Here is a 24,165-nt window from a genome sequence, read left to right on the forward strand (position 1 = left end):
TTAGCAAGAATCCTGTGAAGTGTTTGGAGAAAATGCGCTGTGATGATGAAATAGCTGCTCTGTTGCGGCGAAGTGAAGGTAATATAATTACAGAACGTGAGCAGAAGGAGGTGTAGTGATTTGTTGCAGTGATTGTGGCAGAATATTGGAAGTACTGTCAGTGGCAAGGTCATGGATGGTGGATCTATGAGCTGTGATCAAGGATAAGTATTCTTAGTTAACAACCCTAATGTGCTCACTGAACCTTGTACATCTTTCAGCCTTTATCCTGAGTACGAACTGTTTAATAAGTATTGACTTCAAGCTGCATTCAAGAGCATTTCACTCTTTTAAGAGATGATAGCTTTCAATAAGTGGTATTGCATACCCCAGATATATGGTCCCTCTGACAGGCCAATAGTTAGTGTGGGGAGGAATCACATTTCTGGGTCACTAAGCTCACTAGTAGTTAACCAGCAACTTACACCACAAACTAAAATATGGAACAGGTTGTCAAATTCTGAACTTGAATAGGTATTATTTGCACTAAAATTAGACAAATATATATCTGGGGTAAACATAGCACGAGATGAAATTCAGATTTATATAACACCTTCCATGATCTTAGGATATTAACAAATGAAATACCCCCTCAATGAAATACTTTTGAAGTATTGTAACTGCTGCAATGCAAGAAAAGCAACTGCCAATTCTGCAAGGCAAGATTCCCACAAACAGCAACATGATGAACCTGAAACTATTGCAGTAATGTTGATCGTGCAATAAACATTGGCAAGCACAGTGGAGGTAAACACTCTCTTCTTCTGACTCAGAAGCTATCTACTTACTATGACGAACAGTTCGACAAATAAGTCACAGGTATTGTCAACAAGTCACGTGGAAAAGAATCAGCAAAAAAGTCTGGATTATGATTTAATTCCAGAACACAATGGAAGAATAAATTCAGTGGATTACAGCATCATTTGATCAAATAACTATGTTACATTTCAGATTAACACATTATACCATTAGATATTGTGGAATTGAAAGTTGTTATTTGTTGCTTGCTCTAAGGGCACTTATACAGAGGCAACTCTGCTTCGCACTGTGCTTCTGAAATTTGGTTCCATTGACATGATGGAGAATTAAGGTGACATCCCACTCCCATTCCAACCTCCTGAACTTTGGCCCTAAGACCATCCTAGCAAAGCGTAACGCAGCCTCAACGAACAGCATCTCATCTTATGACTAGATATGTTATAGCCCTCAGAACTCACAACAAATTCAACAAGTTCCAATAACTGGCGTTTCAAGTCAGCAAGACCAAGGAATTGATTGCGGACTTCAGGAAGGGGAAGGCAGGAGAACACACTCTAGTCCTCATTGAGGGGTCAGCGGTGGAAAGTGTGAGCAGCCTCAAGCTTTTGGGCATCAGCATCTCGGAGGATCTATCCTGGGCCCAACACTGATACAAACACGAAGAAGGCACGCCAGTGGCTCCACTTCTAATGAAGTTTGAGGAGATTTGGTATGTTACCAAAGGCTCATGCAAATTTCTACAGATGTACGGTGAAGAGCATTCTGACTTGTTGCATCACTGCCTGGTTTGGAGGCTCCAATGTACAGGATCGAAAGAGGTCACAGAGGGTTGTAGACTCAGTAGCTCCATCACGGGCATAACCCTCCCCACCACTGAGGACATCGTCAAGAGGCGGTACCTCAGGAAGGTGACATCTGTCACTAAGGAGCCTCACCATCCAGGACATGCCCTTTATTTGTTACTACCATTGGGAGGAGGTAAAGAAGCCTGAAGACACAAACTCAGCAATTTAAAAACAGCTTCTTCCCCTCCGCCATCAGACTTCTGAATGGTCCATGAATACTCCCTCATTATTCCTTTGCACTATTTATATATTTTGTAACTTAAAGTAATTTTTATGTCTTTGCACTGTACTGCTGCCGCAAAACAACAAATTTCACATCATATAACTCAACGCTAATAAATCTGATCCTGAAATTTTTAAGTAATGATTAGGATGGGCTGTCCAAAATTGAACAGGGCATTGAAATTGTTTGATTCAGCAAAACTGGGAGCAGGATTATGGCAGATGCGTAAAAATACAATGCATCTGGTTAAACTCTCTTTTACTGGGAACATCAAAAAGTTTAAATTTGATTAAAAAATAAGTTTAACTGACAAGACAAAAGATAAATGAGGAAAATTCCTTAACAGCATTCCCGTCAAACAAAATAACCTACAATTGCTTCTGGGAATATCATCAGAGATCTCTGTGCTTAATACAGCAAATATGTCAGCTTCTGCAGAATTAAAAATCCTTTAAAACATTTTAACTCACAGGATCATTTCACTTACCAAAGCAAGCAATGTTTCCATCCATGCCAATGTATTTAAGATCATACTTTGCTGCTTCACTTTCCAAGGGATCGGTTTCTGATGTATCATCCTGAGAAAAAATTTCTTTTTGTCTGAATTCTGCATTGTCATCAAAGTTGATCTTGGCATCGAAGCAAACAACTGAAAGTCCAAGATAAAAAACACAATTAAAATAACTAAAATTATTTGACACATCATAATTAGAATGTATTTAGCACTTCTAATAGGACCAGGTACTTATGGAAAAAGGAGTGTATTTTATTTTAGGTAATACAGAAAATAACAGTGCATTTCTCACCTCAAAAGCTCACTTGGATGTGAGAAATTTTAAGCTACTTTTATATTAATAATGTACCAAATGACTACAGTTCAGTGATATTCCCTTATCTAACAATATAGTATCAAAAGAAAAAAACAAGCACTTTGACTCCAATAGCAGCAAACAATGAAGGTTTCTTTTAACCTGCAAGTTACACCTTTTAAAAATACTAACTTCTGCTACTTCAGTCTTTGGTCATACATTCATTATACATAAAAACACTGACGTGAGATTTTTATACTTTCCAAAGGAATGAAGTTTAGATCCAAATGATTAGAAGCCAGGTTTAAATCGAAGAGTTCTTCACCATCCAATTTCTATAAGTGAGCTTTCATATACATTTCCTCTACGTGTAGATTTAGATGTGCAGGGGCCAGAAAGTTTAAAGGGTTAGGGATGATTAAAGGATAGTTTTAAATAATCATGAAAGGTTCAAAAGGCAACTGAAATAATTAGTAGCCTTTGTCAAAGCTGCAGTAGATTTTGAAGTTAAGGAAAACCCAAGGCACAGGTGTAATTCCTCAGAACACTACAATGTCATCGAGGACATCTTCAAGAGGCGTGCCTCAAGAAAGTGGCATCCATTATTAAGGACCCCCACCAGCCGGGACATGCCCTCTTCACGTTACTACCATCGGGAGGAGGTACAGGAGCCTGAAGACCCCACTCAATGTTTCCAAAACAGTTTCTTCTCCTCCGCCATCAGATTTCTGAACAGTCCATGAACACTACCTCGTTATTCCTCTTTTGCACTATTTATTTACTTCTGTAACTTATAGTAAATTTTATGTCTTGCAATGTACTGCTGCCGCAAAACAACAAATTTCACGACGTACGTCAGTGATAATAAACCTGTTTCTGCTTCAGTGACCTCTCTAGTCATCAATTACCAGGGGAGTGGTTTTGTGGAAGGCAGTTCATTATTCTGCTCCAGTGCACTAACCTTACAGGCCAGCATTTCCACAGGTCTGTAATGAAATGGTAATAGTTTGTGTGTCATAAAATGGAGTTCGTAACCGAGCACCCACAGTGGCGGTGGATATGCTTTATCCATTTGGTCATATAGATTGAGCATTTTCACTTTCTCTGTGGATGACGAATAAAGAACTCTTTATTCTACAATAGCTTCTTTCTCAAGTTGATGTTTCACACTGACCTCAGCTTTTATTGACCTCAAATTTGGGGACGGGGGAGAAAGGAGGCAAGCTGGGAGGGTAAATACCAGTGTCCTGACACAATGAAGTTCCAGATCAGCAGCAGCTTTATCAATGAATTTTTGCCTGACCTGCTGAGTTCCTCCAGCACTTTTTGTGTATTGCTCCAGATTCCAGCATCTGCAGAATTTCTTGTGTCAATGAATTGTATTTTGTTTAAATTGCCATAGGCTTTGTGCATTAAAAATTGTTGTAATATCTTTACCCATGCTTTCACAGTGCCTCTTGCCCATTTAACCATATAAATTATGTGGATCTTTTCACAACTCCATATTTTGTAAGTATCTTATTTTTGGAGTTTCTGTTTATAGCAGTTTTACAGCAGTTAAAAAAAAACTCATTTTAACAAGTCAAGATGGCAAAAATTAAATGCAGCAGTTGCCTATATCTTAAACTTGAGACAACTCAGTAATCATCAAGCAAAGGTGATGATAACAGCTTCATAGACTAAAATGAAAAATTCAGCATCACACAGGTTTCTCAAAAAGCTTCAGTTAAATAAAGACAAGAGAGACTGCAGATGCTGGAATTTTCATTTGAAAGAACATTGGAAAAACTTGGCTTCCACAGATGTTGCTTGACCTGCTGAGTTCTTCTGGCATTCTGATTTTTCTTTCATTTTGGACCTTTATCCCTTTTTCTCTCAAATGGTTATTAAAGCATCCATGTCCACAATCCTCTACAAGCTTGTTGCTCACTCCAAGTTATCTTAGGAAAAACAAAATGTCCATCTAAGTTGCCATGTCCCTACTTTCAAAAAAGACAGAGGTTTATCATGCTCTGATGCAGTAGAACACATTCAGCAATGTATTGCATTTAGATATGGTTCAGTGCTCTTTCCGTGTTTCTACTTTTTAAATAGATGTTGAAATCTTGTCAAATTTGAACTTTTTCAAAGTGATGCCCAGAACCAGATAGAATAAATAAAATGTAGCTATGTTCTTTGCTCAGATGGTAATGGAAATCTCAGTGAGAAAAATGTAGCAGGTGCAATATTTACAAGAGGCATTCGGAGGGAATTCTGACGATGATGTAGAACTATTTTGTGGCCAAAGTGATAAATCTACATGGTTGCCATTATACAAAAAAGGTCATAAAATGTTGGCATGAGTGGCAAAGCAGTTCAGCATCCAGATATAGTTTTTTTTAGATGACATGTATCGCATGTAGCAATTTTACAACAACAAAAATAAATTGAATAGACAAGATGGGAAAATCTAGCTAAAAAGACCACCACTAACAAAATGAACCACCTAGCTCATTGGTCTTAGTTATTTGCTTCTGTATTTTTTTCTTTTACCCTGTACCTTATACAGGACATAAGACAGCAGATTAAATATATATATATATATATAACCATATATATATATATATATATAGATATATATATATATACACACACACATACATACACACACACATGACTAAAGATGAGCAACAACAGCCATTTGAAAAGTAACTTATACACCCCATGATGCTCATTGGAAATCAATATGACTCAATGGCAATTCAACAATAAAAAAAGTTTCACTATATGCTGAACCCATATTTAGAAGGTTCCCTCTTTCCAAAACACACTCAAATAGTATATTGTTAACAATATCGCCACTTTACATTGAGAATAGATTTGGCATTTATACCACTTAAATATACAAAATAGCATCTTGCAATACATTGACAAAGTCACAATCCAATAGTAGATAAAGTCATTTACTGAGCATAGTTAGCATGGTAATTGAATTAATAGAGTTGAAAAAAAAGCTTTGATAAAAGAAACCATGAATTGCTAATGCATTTTGCAGAACAATTAAAATTATATAAACCTGTTAGATGCACATTTTTCCAAATTAACACCATTTAAAGTAATCTTAAACCACAGAGAATCAATGTTAAACACATTCAGTTAACTACAGAATTATACATTAATATTCAAAGATACTTTTCTTCTCGAAATTTAAACATTTCAATGTTAATTAAACGCCACTGTAATTCGTAGTTGCACTAAATGGGCGCATCAAAGAAAGAAAGCCACGTGCAAGGAACTTTTCAATAGCTATTGGTCGGAAAGTCTGAACACAATATTTAACTCTCTTGAGCTATTATGCTTTGTTCTAAGATCTTTCACAGAATATCTCAGCGATATTGAAGGAACAAAGATAAGGGGCACAAAATTAGACTTGGTCATAAAGGAAGAATGGTATTACACACACAAGTGGCAGCTGCTTCTGAGGCATTGTCATGGGGGAGTGATAGCAGCTTCTTAGAGTACCTGCCTACTGCCCCTTCTTGTGATGATAGAATTCATACACTTCTGCTGTTAGTCAAGGCAGGCATAATATTGGTGAAGGTTAGTGCATGCACCGAATATCTGCTGTAGTGATTTCCACTGCCTTTTTAGATTTGAGCACTCCAGACAATGCCCGCTTTTAACCTCATATGAGCGAACATGCAGGAAGCAGCAGGAGGGAGCCCCATGAGTACCATTTAAAGGGTTCATGTACTATTTGAGTGCCAGTTGCTGCTTGATTTTGTCTGGCTGTTGATGCAATTCTGCAAGTATCTGGTGGTTTCTCGAACCACTTCAAGTGGGAAAAGTCTGCAGGGAATGGTGCAGCAAGCCCCGAAGGATTTTTTCCTAATATCAAGGATTCTGCACCAAGAAAGTCGCTGCCAGACATGGATGCACATTTCGGCCTTTTCCTTGAATTTGAGCATGATTGGGAGAACGAGCAGAGGTAAAGCTCCCAGAATGGGGGAAGGGGAGACATCAGTAATTGTAACCTCAATTCACCATTCACTCATCTCCTCTTATCACTGTCATCCTGTCTGTTGTCATATTCAAACAGAAACAAATCGCCAGCAAGGGATATAAAATATAAACCAAATGTAAATTAATTGATTCCTTTTTTTAAATATAAAAACAATAAATCCTCCTTCTGCATCGATACCTTGTATCTGAGTGCCTTTGCGTATACTAATTCTCCTATGTGGTGCTCTCCCCATAAGATATTTATTTATTAGTCACATGGACATCGAAACACATAGTGAAATGCATCTTTTCGTGTTACTGAGAATGTGCTGGGGGCAGCCCACAAGTGTTGCCACACTTTCCGGCGCCAACATAGCATGCCCACAGCTCCTAACCTGTACGTCTTTGGAATGTGGGTGGAAACTGGAGCACCCGGAGGAAACCCACGCAGACACACGGGGAGAACGTACAAACTCCTTACAGACAGCGGTGGGAATTGAACCCGGGTCGCTGGCGCTGTAATAGTGTTACGCTAACCGCTACACTACCATGCCGTATCATGAGTGATGGAATGTTGCTGAAGTTCAGTGTAGGGAACCACAGATGGCCTTGGAGAGCAACTGCAAGCAGCTCCAGGCTGAGAGGGCCAGTTCCAGGCTGCACCATCTTGGCTTGAGCAGGGGTGATCTGAACTGACAGGCAGCGATGCAGAGACTGCTGGAATGGGAGGTGCACAAATGCTATCACCCTGAGAGGAACAACAGGTCAGTCTCCTACAGTTTTGTCCCAGAAATCCTAATAATCTGCTGCAGTTAGCACCTAGACAGTCACTTTGTACACCACTATCCACAGCCATGATGACAGCATGAGAGCATTCTGGGCTTGCATACAGCAAGTTGACCCTTCTTGACTTTAGCACATTGTAGCATTCAAACATCTGGGAGAAGACGCTTGTGCTGCAGTGGAGCTGAAACAGTAAGCAACAAGTTCCACGTAACATTTGTTTCACTGGTGTGTTAAAAAAAATCATAAGAAAAGGCCATTGGGCCCACTGGGCCATTGGCACCAGTTCATTATCACTTTACAAATCTCTGGTCTTGCAGGTTATTGCATTTCAAGTGGATATCCAATTAGCTTTTAATCCTGTCTTGATGTTATCCTTCAAGTTACGTGCAATGTCAGTATTTAACTGGTGGCTGTGAAGATGAGTCATAATGTATCTTCACCATCTGTTTCCACTTGCTTTTCTGCCACTGGCTGCATAGATTACCAGGGCCCATTCCTGTTCCTATTTTCTTGTGTTCTTCTGTATGTGAATGTCAAAGGGCTGAAGGGCAAGGTTGTGGTAAATGGAAAGTGAGAGGTGCTTAGTTACCTCATCTATGGGTCAAGGAGAAAGTGGGAAAGAGGACCAGGTGTGAGGATGTCATCAAATGAGAAACGTGCCCTTCAGCCCACCAGGTCTACGCTGACGCTTGCCCCAAGCTCCGTGAGATGAGGACTTGCAGGTGTGGCCGGTTCACTACTGTTAGCTCCTGGTGAGTTAGGTTGGGTGCCATCTTATCCTATAAGAATGAGAATGGTGTGTCTTGAGTGATGTGGGAATGGTGGGTGCATAGCATTATCCACAGGCTGTGTGAAGTGGGTCTGAGTCTTGCAGCAGAGCCAAGTATGTAAGGTTGCTGTGAGGCTTACGATGCAGTGAGGCTTACGATGCAGTGAATCAAGCAGTGCACGGAAGTGTGGCTACAGATGGTGGGATGAGATGCATTCATTGACCTTGACTACTGAATTGCTTGCAACACCGTATCCAAGTCCTCAGGAGCTAGACTCAAAACATTAATCTCTGCAGTTACTTGCTCCCACAACTATGAAGTGCATCAGGAGAGAATTCTAGCTCTCTGTGAGCACAGGACATTTCTCCTATTTTCCACCTTCTTCATCAGGGTCACCAATACAGTACCCAAGGAGCTCAGGAGCCTGCTGCCTCCCACGTTGTGCCAGTTTTTATCCTTCTTTTCAAGGTCTGCACAGATTCCTGCACATACTCAAGTCACACTAGCCCTTCCCTTGAAGACTGCAAGCTAGCTTTAAGCATTCCAGGTTAGTTTTAAGTAATAAGTTTTGCTCCTCTGATTATACATGCAGCTAATGAACAATATGGTTCATGCTGGCTCCATGCAGCATTCAGCCCTGTAAGTAGGGAGTACAAGGTTGGCTTGGAGCCTGCAATTCAATTTACAGGCATGGATTAATCATATCTCACTATCACGATGTTTGTTTTCTGGGGCCATCTCAATTCTGATGAAAGATCATCAACCTGAAACATTAATTCTGTTTCCCTCTCAGCAGATGCTGCCTGACCCATTTCCAGCATCCTGTTTTTTAATTATCTTTTCTAAGAGGTCTATCTGGAAGGACATTACAGCACAAAGGGAAACACGATCTATCTTTCAGAACAATTTTGTAATACATGTTAAAAATATCATCTTTGCTTCCAGAGTAAATACATAAAGAAGGACCTTGTGGTTTTGTGAATGTAATGAAAGGAAGCACACGGTTAAAGTACTTCACACCAGATAACTTGAGCCAACTTAATGAATGGCTCCCCAATTGTTGCTCCATTGCAATCAGGCAGCTGCAAACAAATTTTAAAAGGTTTTTGTAGGAAACATTTTTAGTACCTATAATTGTGTTATCTGACGAGTATAATACATCAATGTTTTTTATGTGGTCACTTGCAGTAATTGAGAGTTTTGGAGCATTAATTTGCAAGTATATCACAGATTAAAAGTGCCTGTTCTGACGCTGATAATTGCATAGAATGCACAGCATTGAAACAGGCTATTTGTCTTAACTGCTCCATGCTGGTCTTTATTTGCCACATGAGCCTCCTTCCGCTTCTCAACATTGAACCCTCTCAGTATGATCTTCTTTCCTCTCTCCTTGGTGTATATCTAGGTTTGTTTTAAATAAGCCTGTGCTAGTTACCTTAACTACTTGTGGCAAAAAGCTTCACTCGCTAACCACTCTTTTAGCGGATTAGTGTTTCCTGCATTCCTACCTGGATTTATCAGCGATTATTTTACATGGGATGGAGACAGAGAGGAATCAGATGCATACGAATAAAATGGCTGCATGGATGCCTGTAGCTAAATGCAAATGAAGGTACAAGCAGTGAAGCAAAAGAAGAAGAAAAATTGAGTGAGATTCACGGCAGGCCAAATATAAACAGGCACTAATAATAGCCAGGGAGAGCTTGAAATCAGTAAGACTGGAGAAGGTTATTGATCCAGAACAAATGGAGTACAATTGCCATATAACAATGGCAGCTACAATGGGAGTACAGCTACTTACAATAAAAATGGTTACAGTAATTGTCCTGTGTGTGTAACTTTATTAAATTCCCTTTAATTGCCTTCATGAGAAATAAATAAAAGGTCTTTAGCAACATTGGGACAACTAACCATGCCAGCAAACAAAATCAAGCTTATCCATTTTATCTTTATAAAATTATCTCTGATGGAAATGTTAGTAATTGATTTAATGAATAAAAAGTAAAATGGTGCTCTTGTAAGTACCCAAGAAGTTATGCAAAAATGGCAACTTCTTCCCACAATCAGGAGACCAAAAGTTTGGAGCTAGACGTCAGATGCGTAGGGTTGATCCTCCTGGGCCCAGACTCTCTGTTTACCATCCCTTCCTGCCTGCATTTACGTTTCCCTTTGCAGAGAGATGAACAACTCAATCCTTTACTTCCAACATCTGTCCATCAAAGCAAAGTGGGCTGCAAGTGGTACATCGTGTTGTGAGAGCTGCCTTGGTTTGCCTTCACAGCCTTTGACACAGTGTCAAAGACCTTTTATGAGTGTCTAAGTACCTCCAAAGGCCAAACATCTTGCAAAATCATTCAAATAAATTTAATTAATTTAAAATATATTAAAAATAAATTAAATGAAAAGCATTTTAAAACTAACAAATAATTACAATGAACAAACAGGTGTAAAGCTGAGGGCCAGCTGCAAAATGCATCCAGATCCTCTCTTCAATACACCACTGCTTTGTCACTGGGCTAAATGATGGGTCCAGCAGCAGAGTGCAAGATCAGGTGTGCCAGCATCTGGCCTCATGCATTTCCATCTCTCACTGTGTACATACATACAGAAGTCCAAGACACACGAGGCTCAAACTTCTGATAACCTTTAGAACATTAGACTGTGAACCAGCAATGATCTAGCCATTAGGGACAGGGCCATCACAAACATTAGCTAAAGAATCTATAGCATTTAAGCATTGTGAATGCCTGATGTTCTCGAGATGTGGGAAATAATCATAACTATACTTATAAAATACTACACTCTTTGCAGTATTTTCACACTCAGTCATTTTAATGGAGTCAGTACTTCTTTCCCTTGAACTGAAATTCCCATTTGCTTGAATGTTTAGGCAAATATAATATTCAAGAACAAAAGCCTGGCTGTCGGAGCAGTCTCTCCTCTACTGATAGCCAATGAGGCAAGTAATGTCACATATTGCATGCATCTACATTAAATGTTCTCTCAGGTTCAATACCGCATCACTCCCACAAACAAATCATATGGCTTTATGATCCAGAGTACATTGTAATAAGATATCTTTATTAGTCACATGTACATCGAAACACACAGTGAAATGCATCTTTTGCGTAGTGTGTTCGGGGGAACCCCGCAAGTGTCGTCACGCTTCTGGCGCCAACATAGCATGCCCACAATTCCTAACCTGTACGTCTTTGGAATGTGGGAGGAAACCGGAGCACCCGGAGGAAACCCACGCAGACACAGGGAGAATGTACAAACTCCTTACAGACAGCGGCCAGAATTGAACCCAGGTCGCTGGCGCTGTAATAGAGTTACGCTAACCGCTACACTACCCTGCCTGCCTGTAACAAGTGATAGTGTGACCCCAGGAATTGTTTCACAAACCTCATGTTGCAAATGCCGGTCAATTTCAAACATGGAAAGTTTTTGAGGGTAAATAGGCAAAGCCTCCACTTCAGTATTGATAAACTGGTAGCATGGAAACAATGAGTCAATATTCTCAATGGAAGAACAAGGTGCTAAGACAGACTGCACACTTCCATCCAGACTTTCAGAACATGACATCCTTGTCTGATTTCAACAATTTCCAACGTACAGAAAAAGTCCAGTGAAGACGTTCTCCTCATAATTCGAAGTTACTTTTCCTAACTACATACTCATCTTCATATTACAAAGGTGGAACAACATGTTTGGAAAATGGTATATCCTACATAAGGGTGTCCATAATATTGATGGATATGTAATACATGACAACAGTCAAAATGAATGGATAGACTTTCAAATTATTACCTAAAGGCACTGAACTACCATAATTCAAACTGACTTATTAAAGTGAATGATAAATGCAAGGGCATGATGCATAGAAATTGTTAACTTATAAACATGTCAATGCAAATTTATGGTCAATTCATCCAAAATATTCCAAAATTAAAATGAAGATTCTCGATATTATGTATATTTTATAAATATGGGCAGTAGCATCGAGGTGATCACAATTAAACTAAAATGCACAACTAGCTAGATTTAAATAAAATAAATAAGTCAGTTTTAATAAAAACTCTATCTGAGTGAGACTGACACAAAGAAAACTGTTAGGAATGCTTGTTCAATCTCCTGTAAACTGTGACAGGAGGTGTTTCAGAGGTGAAAATGAACGGGGACAAAACATGTATTGCAATGCAAGGTATTATATTCCAGAATTACATCACTCTAGGCAATGATTAAAATTTTAATTTATCGACATTTTTGTTTTTCCATGTTGTTATTTCCATGTTTATTAGGGTCAGTTGTTGAACCCTTCAAATGAGAAGAATTGTTTTCTGTATTAAGAGCCAGTAGGCATATACCTTCTTATGACAGAACAATTTTATAGATGAAATCTGTTCAGCGTTAGAAAACCAAAATTTGTTATATTTTACTATTCTATTTGAGAGCATCACATCTGAACATAGTCAGTGAGCCCTATAACATCTATCATACATATGCTTCAAATTACTCATGAATAAATTGTCAAATTCAACGCACATACGGCCAGGGTAAGTGCGTTTGCATATATTTCAAAGTTTTTCTTTGACATAGTGCAGAAATGCAATTACATTATGAATCAAGCATGTTCTCAAAGCTGGACCACAATGGAAAAGCAGCATCTGAAGTGGCATTGAGAACCCTGAATTCAACTGTTGGGAGCACAAAAGTCCAGCAAAAACAGCAGAAGGAAGAGACCAACCACCCTATCAAGCACCTTCTGCCCCAACAATTGCAGAGTCCCAAATTGCCTCATCAGCCACTTCAGAACTCTCAGGAACTGGTGTGGATTTAATGCACTGCCAAGGAAGAGGGCTATCTCAGGTACTCAAAGGTTGTAAACAGTTGCAAAATAAAATCATAAAACAATAAAAATCTCAAAATTGGGGTGAGTTTTACCCCATTCAGTAATTCAGGGGTTAGAAAGCATCCCATGTAGTCACAAATGAGAGTCTCTGTTGCCTTTTGCTGCCAGGATAGGGGATATCAAAGCAGCTGTAAAAGATCCCAAAGACTTGTGAAGATTCAGTCAGCATGGCCTTCATCAGGATCAAAGACATAAGAGGAGTAAGGAAGCAGTCCTCCTAAAGGAGGATCAGGAGCAGAGAACTAAATTAGAAGGACCCAGAGGGGAAATAATCATGGGCTTTTTACCCCATCCTGTGCAAACCAACAACAAGCACATTATGAAAGTAAACACATGGGTGAAGAATTAGTGTGAGTCAGGAGGAGGATACTGGCACCAGTACTGGGGCATGAGAACTGTGCAGCTGGGGAAGGGTTCATACGAACCATATTGAGGACACGGTTGAAGCTGAAAGGATAAATAGGGCTGTGTCACTATTTTACATAAATAGAGTGTGTTTACTTCATTTAATCGTGGAACACGGCATTCCTGGTGCAGCCAGCAGATATTGCCCTTCTTAGATGTCTGGAGAAGACTGTGCTATTTTCTTGAACTAATGAAGTCTTTGCAGATGGAGGTACTCCCACAAAAGGAGCTGGAGGAGACCATCTGAGCCTGCTCTGACAATCATCAAGGTCATGGCTGATCTTCTATCTCAGCACCATCTTCCTGCACAAATCTCACAGCTTCTGAGTTTGTTAATGTCCGTAAATCTATCCATTGCTATTTTGAATGAATTATTAGAGCTTCCAAGGCCCTTCAGGATAAAGGATTCCAAAAATTCACAACTGTTTACGTGAAAAATGTCTTCCCACCTCAGTTCTAAGTGGCCTCTACCTTATTCTGACAATGAGGCACCCCCAGTTCCAAAGCTGGAGGAATTATCCTCTTTGCATTCAAGCTTGCCAACTTCTGTAGAGAAAAGAGTAAGGGAGCATGGGAAGTAAAGGAACAGGCAGAAAAGGCAAGAGGAGGGGAGAAGAAAGAGCATATGGAGTTATAACCTAGCTGAGCTAATGAGAGACTCTGACTGGCTAGAGCTACATTTTAGGAGAGAGATGTAGCCAACCAGAATATGTATGTGCTGAATGTGTTTAGTCTCTGGACCTGTTAAGACAGGTTCATTTGAAATGAACACTATTGTGTTTACAACATTTTTTCAAGGATTGCTTTAATATTTGCCAAGCTTCCTCATCCAAAAAAGTCCTACACTTGTTGGCTGATGGTGGATTAATTAAATCTGGTTAATTTTATTGTTGAGAATCTGGTTCAGACTGTAACATTTTTCTTGATGCCAGAAGGCAAATGTCATGGGGGGGGGGGGGGGAGATATAATTACATCAGGGACATAACTCTTTCTAGCAGCCATCATGCATGATGCTGTTTGAAAGAATATTGTATGAATTTCTTTTGCAATCAGTGTCTCCTTGTAGATTAATTATAACAGTCAACCTTAACAACATTCAAACCATAAAACATATACCAAACAAAGCTTAGACTAGTCACCAGTATAACATGCAGATTGCAGCAACATATTACTTCAAATTAGGTAAATTTGACTAATTTGACCATCATAAGTGATCCGTGACTGTATTCAAAACTACTCCTGAAAATTTATAATATCATAATAAATAGACACTTATTCAATCATTTTTGGGATATAGATTTTGCTGGCAAGATGAACATTTATTGCCAATTCTTCATTGACTTTAGAAGCTAGAGATGAAGAAATAGGATGGTTTGTAACTTGGAAAGATACCTGGTGACCCTGGTGTTCCAGTGCACTTTCTGCCATTGTCCTTCTTGGTAGTAGAGATCTCGGGTTTTGGTGATGCTGTTGGAGCAGCCTCGGCATGGAACTAGTTTGTCTTATAGATGGCACAGAGGGCAGTCATTGTGAGCTCATGGTCAAAAGGATGAATATCTACGGTGGAGCCATCACACATGCTGCTTGTCGCCAATGGATTTTTATCAAACTACTTAAGTGTTTTTGGAACCGTACTCAACCAAACAAGTGGAGAGAATGTGATCCTGACTTGTGCTTTGTAGATGGTGGAAAAGCTTTTGGAATGGGGAACTCATGGAGTGAGTGAAACACCGCAGCATACCCTGTTTCTGACATACTGTCACATCCATAGTGTTTACATAGCCAATCCTGTTGAGTTTCTGGTCAAAGACAACCCATAGATGGGGACTGGATGGTGGTGATGCCACTGAATGTCACGGGTAGGTGGTTAGACTCCCTTTTGTTGCACATGGTTACTTTCCTGGCATTTTAATACCACAGATGTTAATTTTCACTTCTTAGCTCATGCTTGAAGGTTGTCCAGAACTTGCTGTCTGTTGGCATTAACCATTTCATTTTCTGATCATTTGTAACTAGAACTGAACATTGTAAACTCATCATTGTACAATCCCTAGTTTTGACCTTAATTTGGAAGCACGCTGTTGAAATTGGTGAATCTAAGACAATGCCCTGAGGAACTTTCTCAGTAACACCCTGGGCCTATTTGCATTTACTTTATATTTAACATCAGAAACACAAGAACATCTTAAATCTAATACAAACAACCTCCAGCATCCTTTTGTAATATGCCTACTGGTGAGAAGAACTATCTTTCAAACAGGATTTCACATGCAAGGGTATCTCTAAGAGCTTCACTAATATAATCAATACATTTAATTATTTATGAGAATTCCTGAACTGCACCAGCAGAAATTGGGTGATAAGGATTTCAACTCTGCCACAATTAAAAATCATACAGAATTAACTATCAACAGATTAAGATCAACATGTTCAGATGATTTAATTGACTGAAAATGAACATACTCATAAAATTAATAAGCTAGCTTTTGCCTCTTCAATCAAAAATATATAATGTGTGAAGAATTTTTTGCACTTGCTCTAACTAACAAATACTGCAAGCAAAAGTGAGGTCACCATTAAATTAAATACTGGATTCAATTCTAAAATTCAAAATTGATTTGCTACACAAGTGGTCAATATCATTGTAATGTGACATGTAGATTAATCTTAACACTTCCAACAATAATTTCCTGTAAATAGATTTCTGACTGTTGGCAGTTTTTAATGAAGACTATTTCTCTAAGCATATGAAATTTTATACTTAAGCACATCTCCAAGTTGCAAGAAATTTTCAACAATCGTGCAAACTCAAAGTAATTTAAATATTTTATTTCAAAATGCCACTTCCAAGTAAATGCATTTAAATCCAGGCACCTTAAAATCAATAAATGTCCTTAAACAACCAAAGTAAATAAATGAGGCGAGAGACTGCATCAAATCATAAATAAAGATGCAAGTAGAAGGGGAAATTCAACAGCAATACAAAGAAGCAAAGGATAAAATAGAAAATATGGATGCAATGTCAAAGAAAATGACAGAGAGAGGGAAAGATTAATGGGAATGTGTGCCAATTAAAGGCAGACCTATAATACATAACAAAGAAATGGCAAACTTACTAAATGAGCAACTTGTGTCACGTAAACAGATGAAACAAAAGATTCTACAGGAAAAACTAAAAGTTGGTAAAGGGAAAAAAATGTTTTCCATTTCAGGGAATAACAAGAAATAAGGGCAAAAGGGGCAATTGCAAATGCTGAAATTTTCCAAAACCATCTGGATTCAGAAATTATCTGCATTAGAGAAATAAAGGTGACTCAGCATTGTTTAAGAAGATGAGGGAGTAATTAAGAATTCATAGAGCCATCAGTTTCAAATCAATTATGTGGAAGTTACTGGATCCTATCGCCATGGACAAAGTACTTGTGCAGTGGGTAACAATGACCTGATGAAAGGGTGCCAGTACAGATGCTAGACAAGTGGGTTACATATTGGATGTCATTGGTACTCTGATTTTAAGATCCAAAATATGTATCGTACTCTGGGTGATTGCCAAGTAGTCCATCTGGTTTTAATCTTTTTCCATTTTAATGTAGCAGTTTTAAAACAACTTAGTGGCTCACTAAGCATCATTTTGGGTTGTGAAGAGTCAACAACACTGCTGTGGGTCTGGACTCATATACTGGCCAACTAGAGATGTAGATTTCCTCCCCTGAAGGACACCAGCGAACCAGATTGTGTGCTCTTCTTACTGAGATTTTTTAAACATTTTAATTTCAAATTACTAACTTGAGTTTAAATTTCACAGCTGCTGTTTTGGGCTTGGATTCATATCTCTGGATTGTTAGTTCAGGGTTGCAGGTCACTAGTTTAACCATTGTGCTGCTTTTGTACCACTTTTGCCTGATTCTCTTTGCAGAAGCCAGCTGAAACCTGGGACTCTCACTCAGTATTGACCAGACAAAGATGCTCTATCAGCCTATCCTTAGCCCTGCAGAAACCATCTGCAATTCTCCACTGAGAGGCAGACGCTGCTGAGCATTTCCCTTAATTCAACTGCTTTTTCCCCAGATGAAGATCTATAAGGAGGAGATTCAGCAGGAGACCAAATGTTCTAGTGTCTCCTTTGAGAGGCTGCTTCAGCACACTCTCACTGACCTTTGGAATTACACCAAGATCCAGGTTCCAGACTAGTTATTACCCCTACCTTTCTCTAAAATAAAAGAACCTGGAGAGGTACTCCAACTAAGCTGGAAAATCTATAATAAGCAGGAAGACTGTTGCCAAAGGCAATAATCCTCAATTAAGCTCTATTGAACTTTAAAACATTGGCAATTTCTACAAATGAATCAGCAGGGCTAGAATTACATAACACAGGCATCTCAGTATCCATCAGTCAACAATACTAGAGGTCATCCTTGAACTGGGGGATCATGTAGATAGAGGACATTAGATGAGATACCATACAGATGAAAAATGAAGGCAAATAGAATTGGATGTAACCTTGTGTCATGATTTGATAGTAGAGAGAAGGGTAATAGGAAAAATTCTTTGGTGAAATGTGACGATATTCCCCACTTATCTACATTGGAAACCCACCATTTAAAAAAAATACACGAATGAGATTAATGGAGGCAAAGGGAGTTGACGATTCATGCTTTCACATGATACCAAGTTAGCAGACACATGAAGAAGGGGGCACAGAAAGATTAAACGTGGGCTAAATGATGGATGTGGAGTTTCATATAAAGGAAACGTATGATCATCCGCTATGGATCCACGAGAAAGAAACTGGAACATTTTATTACAGACAGAGACTGGAAATGATAGGGCTGAAGTGGCAAAGCACCCATATCCTTAAAAGGCACAAAACAAAACAATCAGAAGGCTGATAAAGTGGGAACAAGAAAACAAAGGACAGCACACAATCAAAGGTCATCAAGATGAAAGATTGGCTCTTGTTCTTTCTCCACAGACGCTGCCTGATCTGCTAAGTATTTTCAGCATGTTCTGCTTTCATTTCTGTTATGTGCGTCTGTTGTTTTTTGTCCATATTTTGTTAGCCTTTTAGCTAATTTTCTTGAGCTTGGGGTGAGTACAGTGCAGGTTTACTACAATACCATGTCTGAAAGGATTAAATAATGATGGCAGGTTACAGAAACGTGGCTTGTACTCCTTGAATTTAAATGTTTGAGGAGTATTTACTCATTAAAATAAGGAACTCTACAGAGGAATCCAGAAAAAGGTGTATGTTCTTAAAACTGGAGCAAAGCCAGTGAAGAGTGAAATCAAGATCCATACAAGGAGAAACAGTTCTAAAGTAAAAATATACTTCTGCATGAAGCCCTAAAATGCAACTATAAAACACAAAAAAGCAATCAATTCACTTAGACCTGTGAAGTTTTGGAATTATTCAGTCTTCTCATTAATGGACTGACTTTCTTTTTCACTGAGTTGTGATGAATATTCTCTATCCAATACACAAGAACTTGATTTGTCGGAATGTGATTTGTGTATTGCGTTTGCCTTCCAAGCCAAAAAGTGTTCAATTGTTATTCAAGTCAACCACAGATGCATGGATGTGATTGTTTTCAAAAACTACTTAAACAAGGCATTAAATTCAGCTTCATTTGGGAAAGCAGGGACATGAACCAGACACTCTCTGGCACTGCTGGGTAGAAATATTATTGAAAGGTCAATACTGTTAATGCTGAACAGCAACTCAACCAGCAAATCTCAGCATTTCCAAAGCACTGACTGCCAAACCCTGCAGTGAACGTACAGCAAACAACATGGATAATTTCTATTGACCATATCTCTACAGACAGAGTAGAAAGAGTTTAGGAAATAACTCCTTTCCATATTCTGGTGCATTTTTTAATAATAAATTATCAAAATAATTTGTATGTCACTGCTCAGGGCACCCAAAATACAATTTTCAAGTTAGGTTCTCAGTTATGTCTAGGAGTAACTGTTCACTCTTTACTATACTAAATCATTAGAGTGTTTCATACTAGTATCCAATCAGGTCTGGCTTTATATCCAGAAAAATGAGCCAAAAAGGAACCTGAGCTTTTCCTGACATGACAACGCTCAGTTGAACGCAGCTTCCGATAATTTGTAGTGCAATGATCTGAGAAGGACACTTGGCCTGAGAGACACACTCCCCGTGACAACCAACTAATGGTAGCAATATACCATGGCTACCATGGGGGAGATGGAGGCTTAAAAGGGACAAGGAAGCAGCCTTTGATTTAGTGCATGTTGTCATCACCAAGATAAGTGCCAGAAAGAAGATCCAGTGCAAAAGTAAGGGTAACTTGAGAGAAGGTGATTATAGTTTTCTATAGTTATAAAATACTGACTCAATTGAGAATGCGCAACATTCAAGTCCTCCCAAGATAAAACAGGAATCAGCTGCAGACCATTCAAAACAGTTGCACCAAGAGATTTTAACAATTTCATGACATAGTTATTCATTGATATACTATATCAATGGTGGTCCCGTGCAAGAGAATGTGAGGGGTTATAATGTATCAAAAGAAATAGTTCACATTCCTTGTCTAGGACCCTCCTTCAGAACTAGGCAAGAGGAAAAAATAGTTAGTCTTGGTAGCAGAGAATGTGGGGCAGTGGAAAAAAGTGAATGTCTTGACAGGGTGAAATCGGATGACCTAACATGGTAGTTAAGTAGAGGGACAGTCACGGTTAAGGAAAATGGAAGGTATTTCGGAGGCACCTATACAGAATGTCTCATCATCGGAGCAAATGGACCTGAGAGAACAAAATGAAGTCTTTACAGGAGGCAAGATGAGAAGAATTATAGTTGAGATAACTGTGGCAGTCTGTGGGTTCGTAGTGGATGTTGGTGGCTAACCCTTCACCTGAGATGGAGACATTTTATATATAATAAAGCTTAATCTGCTCTCAACTGCCGTAGTAGGTCCATCACTCTGACCAGTGCTCCAGAGAACACTTGGTAGATCAGATTACCTGCTGTGCATGCTTCTAAACATCCATGATCACCTGAATGCTGAGGGAGTGGAAATCTTTGCTGTTGCAGAAAAGGTCTGATTTATGAATGGAAGGCCTTTTTACACAGGAGTGTAATTAACAACAGCCTGAACTGATGGGAAGCCAGCAATGCTAGCAAGTCCCAATGCCCAAGATGCTACTTGCCCCTCATTGAAATCAAAGCAGATGAAATACGTTTTTCCTTGAATACAGTGTCTGGGTGATTTCTCTGATGCTGCAGTGAGCAGCAAATTGGGAGGGACAGGAGAGATCCGTTGTGGCTGCTTTGAAAGATCACATGGCAAGGAAGTTTAAAGTCAACGTGACCTTGAGCTTTACAGAGATAGCAGTCCAGGTAGATGAGCAGGTTTTAAATTAATTTTTTTTTAAATTTTTAAAATTTTATTTACAGCGTGGTAACAGGCCCTTCTGGCCCAACGAGTCCACGCCGCCCATTTTAAACCCAAATTAACCTATCCGTACGTCTTTGCAATGTGGGAGGAAACCGGAGCACCCAGAGGAAACCCATGCAGACACGGGAGAACGTACAAACTCCTTACAGACAGCGACGGGAATCGAACCCTGATCGCTGGCGCTGTAGTAGCGTCGCGCTAACCGCTATGCTATCGTTCCACAACCTTTTGCATATTTCAGCGATAACAGTCTTAGGAGACTCCAGTCAATGTAGGATGTTGTGTCTTTGAAGATTCCGTGGGAGTTGTATCTTTCCCATGGACATGTCTTTGCTTCCTACCCCAGAATCCCTGACCCTACGCTATGTGATGAGAAACCCTTAGTAAAGGGGTGCTGCCAGTGATGTTACCAATCACTAACTGAGCATCTCAGCAGCTAAATACTAGAGAAGACATTCCCTGTTAATTGTAGAACACTCATGACTTTGGAAGCCAATAATAAATTTTAAAGTTACTTTGTCAGGCCTTTTGATGCCAGCAACATGTTGATTTAAATAACAATTAATGCAACAAAGTAGAATGATATGTTCCCATTTGCACTCTTTGTTCAGCAAGTCATTAGCTACATCCCAGAGCTCCAATTGATGTCAGTAAAGAGGGAATAGGCATTAAATAAATAGAGACAGCATTAGGTGCACATTTGACATACTGCCCTAAATCTTGCACAAAATGCCCAGCTGGACATGACTTCACCCAGAAATGTTTGCTAGGGTGATTCACTCTGGGTTAACCTATTTTTTGCACAATTTCTACATGAAAATATATACAAGAGGTGATCTAACTTCCAGCATTAATCCAACAGTAGCTCAAGTCACCTACTTCTTCGATTTTTATTCTTTTTTAATTGGAATGCATCACCACCAAGGCTTAATGTGATGCACACGTTGCCCAGCTCTAGAGATTCTCTTACATTTAAAGCAAGTCAGTTTGAATTGCATTTTTTAAAAAGCTGTGTAACCATATTAATAGTGCAATCAGTCACCCTGCAGTGAAATACCTAGTATGATAGTTCAATGACCTAAAGTGACTATTCAGTAAGTGTGGTCCAACAAATATGAAAGGTATACTTTATTTCTTTTTCCCCCATTATTTTCACTGACACATATACTATGACAGGATCACGGCTCACTGCCAACAGTGCAATATCAATTTAGGGTACTTTAATGAGCCATTGCCTTTTCAATGATCTGACTGTATTGCCCGTAAGCATTACTCACATCTCTTACAAGCCAAAAGTACAGCTGTCTCTTATTTTCTTTCTGGTTCTACAAAATCTTATATCCATTGGGATTCACATATTCCCAGCTGCCTGCAACATTCTTCAGCAAATGCTTTTTTGTTTCACTTACGATGAATGTTAAGTCTCATAAAATGAGGGACGTAAATATCTCTTATCTTTGAAAGGTTTAGAATACATTCTAATTGCTTAACGTCTACTCCATTTGTTCAATTTGCAGTCTGAATGGTGCACAGGTAATTATTATTAAATCCACAAAAATAGCATTTCATTGGCTAATTCACTCTAACAGCATGGAAAACACATGGAAGGTACAGATAAAAGCAATCTTCTGAAAGTAATGGTACTTTTCAACTGGGTGGCCTTGATGGGCTTCCACAGTGTATGATTTTTAAATTTCTACTGCATTTTTTTTCATTCATACGTACATTTGTTCACAATGCAAATTATGTCTTCATATAAAAATATATAAACTGTCTATGCATCCAACATTCCTTCAAATATTGTGGATGTAACAAAAGAAATAGAAACAGATGACACTCATAAGATAATACAGGTTTTAAAGGTATGATTCCTGGTTGTATAACCCCTCCAAAGACAATTTATTTTAACATCGATATTCAGCACATTTCACGATAGCCTTTTAGAATGATCACTCGTTTAGTTAAAGATTTGTTCATTATTGAAATACTCTCCAGGGCAGAGTAGGTGTGTAGGAGGGAAAGGGATAGAGGAGAGGAGAGGATTAAGGGATGAGGGGAAGGGGAGGGAGGGGAGAAAGGGCAGGGAAGGGAGTGGGGGGAGGAAATGGGAAAAATGAAGGATCGAGAGAGAACAGAAGAGGGGGGTGGGGGTGGGGGGAGGGGAGGATGGGAGGAGGGGGGGAGGGAGGAGGAGGGGGGGAGGGGGGAGGTGGGAGGAGGGGATGAGGGAGGGGGGATGAGGGAGGGGGAATGAGGGAGGGGGGATGAGGGAGGGGGGATGAGGGAGGGGGGAAGGGGGAGGGGAGAGAGTGGGACGGAGGAAGCAGATGGCAGAGAGAGAAAGAGAGGGAATGAGGGAGGGAGGAAGAGGAAGAGTACAATTAAGCAAGGAAGTGGGAATAAATGCTTACTGAACGAAGAGGGCTGTAATTGGAAGGAAATTTGTTTGCTGTCATAGTATAGTCGGCCTATGTTATATAACACCATATACCCAATCCATCCTGAAGTACCTCATGAAACACCCACTCGAATATTCAAATATTTATAGGAAAATATGAGGGGGCATAAAATGTTCAATATCTCTCAGAAAATCACCTAATTTCTTGACAGACTATTAGTACAGTACAGATGATTTCTGTTTTGTAGGAAAAAAATAGTATTGGATAAGCATTTTGAAATCAATAGCCTTCACATGACTTACTCAGAGAACAGCTACATCAGAACCAATTATGTAGTTCCCAGCAGTTATTTCTCCTTTCAGTGGCATGCAAAGAATAGAAACCTCAGTAATAATGCTGCGGTTTATTTCTTTATCAGAACAAGACTGATAAATCCAGTTTACTCCACTGTGAGTATTAAAGAAATCAGCATCCTTGATTGTTGGTAGTGTGTTCTTATCTCACAATTACAAAGTCAGCAGAGAGGAAGTACACATATTTACCCCTTCAGGATATTTGCCCAGTCAATAGAAGCTTCATTATTTAATGCTGAAATTACATTTAGCACAAATGAACCATTGTGTGTAAGTATGTTTTCACTGATTATTTCTTCAGACAGGTAAATAAAGGCAAGAGGCATGCATTTCTTTCCAACTTTACCTTGCCCATCTGGGGTTTCACCAAAGGGATTCACTTCTAGTTGAGTGGCATCAACTTTCAAAAACAGAGTATATAGTTTCTGAATCTCTTCTGCAGCCTGTTTAATGAAACAA

The 24,165-nt window shown here is 39.2% G+C and overlaps 1 protein-coding gene across 1 annotated transcript in view; it reads right to left on the reverse strand.

Annotated features, from left to right (window-relative positions):
• Nucleotides 1-24,165, reverse strand: part of suclg2 (succinate-CoA ligase GDP-forming subunit beta) — a 297,231-nt gene that overhangs the window by 106,878 nt on the left and 166,188 nt on the right. Inside the window, exons 7-8 of the mRNA XM_052018514.1 lie at nt 24,053-24,149; nt 2,354-2,515 (exon numbers count right to left, since the gene is read on the reverse strand). Of these exons, the coding sequence (XP_051874474.1) occupies nt 2,354-2,515; nt 24,053-24,149 (259 nt within the window). The remainder of the gene's footprint in view (nt 1-2,353; nt 2,516-24,052; nt 24,150-24,165) is intronic.

Source organism: Pristis pectinata, chromosome 6 (genome assembly GCF_009764475.1).
Source record: "Pristis pectinata isolate sPriPec2 chromosome 6, sPriPec2.1.pri, whole genome shotgun sequence".
Lineage (NCBI taxonomy): Eukaryota > Metazoa > Chordata > Chondrichthyes > Rhinopristiformes > Pristidae > Pristis > Pristis pectinata.